Source organism: Sceloporus undulatus, chromosome 3 (assembly GCF_019175285.1).
Source record: "Sceloporus undulatus isolate JIND9_A2432 ecotype Alabama chromosome 3, SceUnd_v1.1, whole genome shotgun sequence".
In the NCBI taxonomy this organism is placed as follows: domain Eukaryota; kingdom Metazoa; phylum Chordata; class Lepidosauria; order Squamata; family Phrynosomatidae; genus Sceloporus; species Sceloporus undulatus.
Genome location: NC_056524.1, coordinates 253,283,601 through 253,292,270, shown reverse-complemented (window position 1 = coordinate 253,292,270; position 8,670 = coordinate 253,283,601). Strand labels below are relative to the sequence as shown.

The 8,670-nt window shown below is 40.9% G+C and overlaps 1 protein-coding gene across 1 annotated transcript in view; it reads right to left on the bottom strand.

Moving 5' to 3' along the window:
• The window catches only part of LOC121925982 (EGF-like and EMI domain-containing protein 1), a 292,397-nt gene continuing 283,727 nt past the window's right edge, over positions 1-8,670 (bottom strand). Inside the window, exons 6-7 of the mRNA XM_042458538.1 lie at positions 930-1,052; positions 1-8 (exon numbers count right to left, since the gene is read on the bottom strand). Coding sequence (XP_042314472.1) covers positions 1-8; positions 930-1,052 — 131 coding nt within the window. The remainder of the gene's footprint in view (positions 9-929; positions 1,053-8,670) is intronic.

The following is an 8,670-nucleotide window of genomic DNA, read 5'->3' as shown; positions in this document are numbered from 1 at the left end:
TTACCGACCTATAAAAGGAGGGAGGTCTGAGTGGACTCTGAAGCCCTGCCTGGGATTGAACTCACAACCTTGTGGCAGCAGTACTGGCATTTAACCACTGAACCACCAGGGCTTCCTGGTGGCAGAGGAGGTCATAGGCCCAATATTTATTTGTATCCCGCCTCTCCCTGTATTGGATCGAGGCGGGTAACAACAAACATAAGAACAATAAAAATAAAACACAACAAACCACAAGTAAAAACATAGCAAAACATATAAAATCCATTTCCCTATCTCCCTCCCACCTTAAAATACCATTAAAAATGACAATTCCCAACTGGAGAGTGAACATTCTGAGGAGGTCAATCTGGGAATGCCTGCCAGAAGAGATCCATTCTTATTGCCTTCTTAAAGGCCTTCAAAGATGTTATATGGCGAATCTCATCCGGCAGATCATTCCAGATTTTTGGAGCGGCAACAGAAAACATCCTCTGGGAAGTTGTTACCAGTCTGGTTTTCTTAAACTGCAAGAGATTCTTAATAGAGGGCCTGAGAGTGTGGGAAGGATTATATGGGAGGAGCGTTCCCTCAGGTAAGCTGGACCCAAGCCATGCAGGGCTTTATAGGTAATGACCAACACCTTATACTGTGCCCGGAAGCTAATAGGCAGCCAGTGTAGGGATTTTAAGATAGGTGTAATAGGATCAAATTTCGAACTCCCTGTAACCAATCTGGCTGCCATATTTTGGACCAGTTGCAGCTTCCAAATGTGGCATGAGGGTTGCCCCATGTAGAGTGCATTACAGAAGTCTCATTTATTGGGTCACCATAAGTTGAGGTTGACTCAAGGGCAATTAACAACAAACCTGATTATGAAAGTACAAAGCATTCAGATTTTTTTTCCTTCCATATACCCATTCCCCTTCCCCACATACCATGAAACTTTTTACCTGTGCATGACTTCCCATCTGCAGAAAGGTGGTATCCAGAGTAGCATTCACACTTTGCAAATCCACTCTCGTTTTGGCAGATATGTAAACACCTTCCATTACCATTCAAACAGGGGTCAATCTCTGAAAGGTAAAGGTAAAGGTAGTCCCTTGACATGGATATCTAGTTGTAACCAACCATAGGGGGCAGTGCTCATCTCTGTTACTAAGCCAGAGCCAGGGTTGTCAGAGGACTGCTCTGGTAGTCCTGTGGCCAGAATGATTGCACCTAACGCTGATACTTTCCCACCAAAGTGGTACCTATTTATTTACTTGCATTTGCATGTTTTCAAACTGCTAGGTTGGCAGAAGCTGGGACTAGTGACAGGAGCTCACCCCACCATGCAGCACTCAGGCCTCAAACTGCCATCCTCTAATCTTACAATTGTCAGGATTGGTGTCTTAGCCACTAAACCACCACATCCTATGACATTCTCTGAAAGCAGAGAATTTCAAAAGAAAGGTATGTGTTATGGGATTCAAAAATGCTCATTGGGATATGTTAATTGTGTTACTTATGGACAACAAGACAGGCTACTATAACTACCCTCATTTACAGGATGCATTAACCAACCCATGTGAAGGCCAAGGACCAACTAACATAGTTTTGCTAGAACATGTGCAACATTGTGAAATTTATGTTTAAGAAGTTCACTCCAAAAGTTTATCCAAAATTCATAAGTCCCTCCGGCAGAGAAACGTGCACCACTTTTAAACTGGCCAGTGTGATCAATTCATTTTCTATTAATGACCCTAATTTTTTTAAAAACCCAAAAGGAAAGAAGCATTTAAAATGAGGGGGAAACCTGCCATAATAATATTTTCTGTTTCCTACAGCAGCACTGACTTGCTTTTTCAAATATTCAGCTGAGATCTGACACAGATACTTCCATATGCCTCTCTTCTTGCCAACGGTTTTCAGTGCCAGCATTTCAAATTGATGACACCCACTTCCATCGTCTCCTTTGTGGCTTGACAAATCTAATTGCTGAAGCAGGCTGCACAAACCATGACTGGTTTTTAATGGCCAGAGATTTTGCTCTAAGGGATTACAGCAACAACTCTACTGAAGAGCAAACCAAATTGTTTGAAAATACAATTCCAAAAGTGGAAATATACTTCCAAAATAGCCTACTCCAAGAATGGGTATAGTGCAGCCAGTGGGATACATGCAACCACTGGATCTCACTTTTATGACACCTGAAGCTCTTCACCAGTATCCCAAGCTTCCAATTCTTCATACACCCTGGGTTTTTTTTTAAAAAAATACATGTTTTCGGTCCATTTTTGCCCTCAGACCATGCAGAAAGTCACCCCAATGGAGGAAAACAAAGAAATCTCCCATTCCAATCCTACAAGCACCTCAAAATGCTGTACTTCCCCCAAATACCTCCATTATCCTTTACAGCTCCTCTCAAAATGGTGTCAGGGAATGATGAATGTTATGTCCTGCCACCATTTTGAGAGGGACTGCAGAAAAAACAGAGTTATTTGGGCTTACTGTGAAGGGAGGGAGAGAGGTAGGCACTTAAAAATGATGAACAATAATTTTAATATTTTAATCTGCAATTATTTTAGATGTATTAGTTTTAAAGCTAAGATCTTGCAAACTCATGACCACAGCTTCCTTGACTGAGTCCATCTACCTATAATGCTGTCTTCCCTTTCTCCTGCTACCATCTCCTGAGATGTCCGAAATATGACAGCTCCAGTTCAGTCCGCTGGGCATCTAGGGAGAATTCAGGCTTGAATTGCTCCAGGACCCATTCATTTGGCCGTACATAGTATTAATAGAATCCTTCTCCTTGCAAAGAGTTTGTTGTTGTTGTTAACCTCCTTTGAGTTGATCTCAACTCATGGTGATCAGAGATTTCCAAGAATTGCTATCCTCCACTACTCTGCTTAGTACCTGCAGATTCATACCTGTGACCTCCTTGACACAGTTCATCCATCTAGCATGCAATCTCCCTCTCTTTTGACTTCTCTCATCCTTTCCTAGCATTATTGTCTTTCCTAATGATGTGGACAAGATATGACAGTCTCAGTTTAATTTTGGCTTCCATGAAGATTTCAGGCTTGACCTGTTCTAAGACACATTTGTTTGTCTTTTTGCTTGTCCTCTGTATCCTCAGCACTCTTCTGCAGTACCCCATCTCACATGAATTGATTTTCTTCTTATCCACATTTTTGGTTGTCCATCTTAACTGTCCAGCAGAGTACACTGGTTTAAAAGTTTGGCTTTTGCAAAGGCACTTGCACCAGTCTACATACATTTTACTATTTACTTGTGTTCCTTGTAATACAGAGGTTGCAGAATGTAAACCTAAATCTTGTCCTCCTCCTCTGGTGTTCCATATTAACCCTTGTTGTGCTATGTACCCAGTGTAGCTTAACACTCCTAGCATACTGAAAACTATAGGTTTAAATCAATTAATCTCCCTTCCAAGTGAATTCTGGAATCTGTAGTTTAGAGAAGTATGGGCAAATGATTTCTAACAGCATTCTTTCACCAAACTAGGCTCTGTCCTGACATCAGGCAGAAAAAGGCTGCTGTCTCAACCAGCACATGCTAACAGGCAAGCAACAGAGAAAAGGGGTATATTCTACACTGTATAAATAATGCAGTTTTACACTACTTTAATTGCCATGCCTCTGTCCTACAAAATCCTGGGGATTTGTACTTTTGTGATGCACCAGCAGCCTTTGGCAGAGAAGGCTAAAGACCTTGTAAAGCTACAAATTTCAGAATTCCATAGGATGGCATTAACGCACTTAAAGTAATGTCAAATTGCATTTTTTCCTATAGTGTGTAGATGTGTGTGTGAGGACAGAGCTGTGTGGGCCATGGAGAGCTATATTGGTTATCTTTTAATGGTATACTTTAGTTGATAAGCTTAATATATAGGCGTTTCTTTTGTTTGATGATATCCATTAAAATATCCTATAAATTCTTTGAAATTATTTATATTAAGTGTTAGATAAGTTGTACTTACATTAAAATTATTTCATGTATTGAAGAACTGCATATAGATTTCCACTGGGAAACATGCCATTCTGTTTTCCTTCTCTTTACTAATTCCTAATATTGCACTTTCTACTTTTTCTGATGCAGCACACTGGGTTGACCTTTTCACAGGGCTTTCTGCTGTGACCGAAATATTGTTTTCTGAGACCTAATTAGATCCCATCGGGGTCTATGGAGAGCTGCATCAGGGCTAGTCCTACCAATAAGTAGAATAAAACAACGGCCTCTGGCCACACATCTTGAGAGGTGGGAAGCAACAGTAAGTACAGTACAGACCTGTGCCCTCAGCCCTCCAAACTAGCTTTCTGCCCTAAATGCAGTGGATGATGTCCTGCTGCCTGTGCAAATGTAGGATTCACCTCCCATATCATTTGTTTTTGATATATGGTGTGGGGAGAGGGGCAATCACATCCTTTGCTTCAGGCAGCAAATGTTCTGTGGTATCCCTAAGTTCTAAAGTATCAAATGTAATACTGATGCAAAATCTTTCATGTGGTACATGTCAAAGACTTCCTGAAAATCTAGAAACATAGTATTGACCAAGTCACCTTATCTACATGCTAGGGGTGTGCATATTTTAATTATTCCTTTCCACAGGGAGAATGGTTTAATCAGTTTTCTCTCTAATGGCTTTGAAAATCATGTTTTCAAATATGTCATTTCAGGGGGGAAGATAATATCTCCCCACCCCACACTCAGAGATTTCTGCTTCTCTGAACAAGACTATGTAGTGGAAGTGTGGAGACTGGGAGGAAGCTGAGGGTCATTGTTGGCTATGTTCTGATAGGAGCACGTAATGATGATGTCCTACTCTGGAGGACCCTGGTGAGGTCCAAGAGGTGCCCCCACCCTCCCCATGTTAGAGGATCAAGGTTGAAGGAAGAGATAGGAAAAAGAAGAGTCCAGGTTGGGGGCAGTAGTAGCCTTCTGAATTTATTTAAAGGCTCCAGGAGAAGGAACTAAAATGTTGCTTCAAGAAAATTCACCTCATCAGGGTTTCGAAATACTGAAGAAGTATAATACTCCTTTTTCATCCTTTCCTGACTTTGAATATTATTTTAGTTCCTACTATATGCTGGAGTTCAGCTATAGGAAATGTAGTACTAAAATAACAAGCCCCAGAAGCCCCAGCCAGTATGACAAATGCTCAGGGACAGAACTTAGGAATGTTGTCTTTTTTACACAACTCTCATGGGAGATTATCTCATGGAGGAAGCAAGCCTCCTCCTCCTGTCATTAAATCATGTTAACTGCATGATCAGAGGGGGGGGGTTATCACATCCCCGCATGCTTATCTCATTCTTGTCCCATCTGTAAACAGTAATGGACGTGTCATATGGTATTAACGGAAATTTCTGTTAATACCAAAAGATGTGTCCATTACTGTTTACAGATGGGACAAGAATGGGATAAGCACACAAGGGTGTGGTAATCTTACCTTGGGTTGCATGATTAACATGATTTAATGATGAGACGAGGATGCTTGTCTCCTGTGTGATAAAGTCCATGATCCCCCAGCTACCACAAAAACTGGTCATGTGAACTGAGGCAGTCTGGAAGCTATAGCCAAAAAAATAACTTTTACAAGCTCTGAGTAATGATCATTGCAGCCCAAACCATCTGGAGGGCAAGAGGCTGCCTATCCTTTGGTAACTTCATATGCTCCATAGTTTAGTGGCTGAGCATGTGGTTTACAAATCAGACCATGACTGTGTGCCTACAGCAACCATCCAAATACCCTTCATGGAGAGTGTGTAGGCAACAGGACCCATTTTGTGGCTCCTGAAAAACCCCAAAGCCCCAGGCCCCTCAGTTTTTTCTCCTTTTCTCTTTTCTTCTTCTTTTGCTCCCTGGCTTCCCTCAGTGCTCCACTCGCATCCCATCAAAATCCAGAAATCATCAAAAAATGATATAAAAAGTGATATCATATTACTTCCACTTGTATCAGGTACACCAGAGAGTGCAGTGAGAAATGTTCCTTACCCCATTTACTATGGCCCATCACTGGTCCATGGAAAACTCAGAACAGGACATTAATGCGTTAACACACTCTGCTCAGAGTTTCCAAGCAGTGGGTATTCATACTGCCTCTAATATTGGAGGAAGTATACAGTACATCAATCATCCCAGTAACCAATGACACACATACATTCTATTAATCTAATCCCTATTTAAGGCTATTCAAATTAGAAACAAGTAGCTTGGAATAGCAAATCTCACAGTTTAACTGTGCACTGTGTGAAGAAGGAAATTCTTTCATCTGTCTAGATGCACTTACTGTACTGCTTCAATTGGTGACCTAGCATTACAAAAGAGGATGAAACAAACTTGTCCTTATCGACTACCTCCACCATGCATTATCTTCCAGCTTTCTATCATGTACCTCTTGCTTTTTTTCAAATGAAGCTACAGAGCCTCAAATGTTGTAGCCTTTCTTCATAGCTGCTCCAAACTCTTGTTCACTTTCTGCATTTTGTCCAGTTCTAGAACATCCTGCTTTACGTGTGATAGCCAGAACTCTACACGGTAAGTGTGTTTGCACACTTGCATTAATGTGCACAAGGAGGCCAGTGGACAATATAATATTGGGAATTTTATTTTCAACTCTTTCTTAATAATCTGCAACAGGGTATTTGTCTGTTTTTTCTTTTACCAACAACTATTTCACTGTGTAAATAATCTAATTGAATTTTTCAACACAGCCTCCAGATCTGGTATTTTTATTTAAAAATGGTCAACTATAAATTATTAACCTGTTGCGAAAGACCTGTTTGTAAACTTAGAAAACAGTGTAAACACACCTGGTAGAAGAAATCTTGGTCTGACTGATACATGGCAACATCATATGTTTATCCAGAAAAGGGATGCAGAATACCTCAGTCCTTCAGACTGTTTTTGGACCTCTACTTTGAGAAGTCCTGGCCATCACACCAAATGGGTAGGGGTTATAGGAGTTGCAGTCCAAAACATCTGCAGGGCAAAAGGCTCCCCACTTAATCCAGAATCAGTAATATCATTTTTGGATTTTCTGATCTTATTCCTACTTGTATTCATTGTATTCCTTGGGAAGTTCCATTGCAGTGAGGCAACCTTTTCTCTAGCATTTGTGTTTTATGCAGGCAAAGCATTGGCTCCAAACAAAACTGACGAACAGAAATAGGGAGCTGAAACTGTAACATTTTATAAATACCTTATGGAAAACTTGGTGCAGAATTTAGACCGCATGGCATGATCTTGCAGTGAGAGTTTTAGCTAGGTTAGGCTGCAAAATCTGGCATATAAACTTTCCACTGGATCAATAGAAAAGAGAAGAACAAAGTGCTGGTCATTGCCAGGTAAAGGGAGCTAATAATACTTAGCTGGAAGAAGGACAACCCAAGGCTATTTTAATAATAATAATAATAATAATAATAATAATAACTATTTATATTTTCCTGCCTCTCCCTACAATCGAGGCGGGATTACAGCCAATATCAATTCACAATTTTGTTTTGTTAATGCGTTTTAAGAAAAAAGTGGAAAGGAATAATCTAATTATCTGTTCTTCTCTCCCTTCTACTCCCCACCTGCTTTCCTATTCCAGTTGACCCTTCTCCTCTCCCTCCCTCCACCCTTCTCCTCTCCCTTGCTCCCAGGCTCCCATATACAGTAATCCAACCTAGATGTTACCAGAGAGTGAATTACTGTGTGGCTGGACAATCTCTGTCCACGAAGGAATGCCAACTGAAAGTGGTGAAAGGTACTGTGTGCGATTGATGCTGCTAGTACAAAAGGTTGATTCAGGAGTATCCCCCAAGCTATGAACGTGATTATCTAGGGCAGTGGTTCCCAACCTGTGGGTCGGGACCCCTTTGGGGGACGAATGACCCTTTCATGGGGGTCGCCTAAGACCATTGGAAAACACCTATTTAATTACAGTTATGAAGTAGCAACTAAAATAATTTCATAGGTTTGGGTCACCACAACATGAGGAACTGTATTAAAGGGTTACGGCATTAGGAACGTTGGGAACCACTGATCTAAGGGGAGTATAGAACCTTCACAAATAGTTCAGTACTCTTCCTCTAGGTAGAGATGATATTAACCAACAACAACTTTCTCTTGTTTAGATTGAACTACACATTGATGTCATCTCTCATTCAACCCACAACTCTAAGAATCTACACATTGATAGCAGACCTTAGAACAGTTTCTCTTAAAAGTATCATGAAAATTTCAAACAGCATCATGGATTTGACAGAACTTATAGAAGAGTGCAGTTCAGGAGTAGAGAATGTCTGGGCCTCCAGAAGTTGTTGGAATGCATCTCCCATCAGCCCTAGCCAACACAACCAGTAGTGAGGGTGGATGGTACTCACAATCCCACAATATCTGGAAAGCCAGACTGTTGCTAACAGTTTTTTCAGCACAATTGTCATAGAAGTGATGAACTATAGTCAACCACTAGAAACTGCCCCCATTTCTGAGAGAGAGAGAGAGAGAGAGAGAGACTGCATTTATTTCATTTATTGCACTCAAACATATTTCTTCAAAAATGGGATCCAAGGCAGCAATTTCACCTGCAAACCCCCCACCCCCCGGGCCCAAGTCTGGTGACCTCACAAGAGTTGAAGTTATAACATTGCACTGTTTTCTTTTGCCATTTTTGCTGACTGGTATTTGTGTTTGTGAATGTTC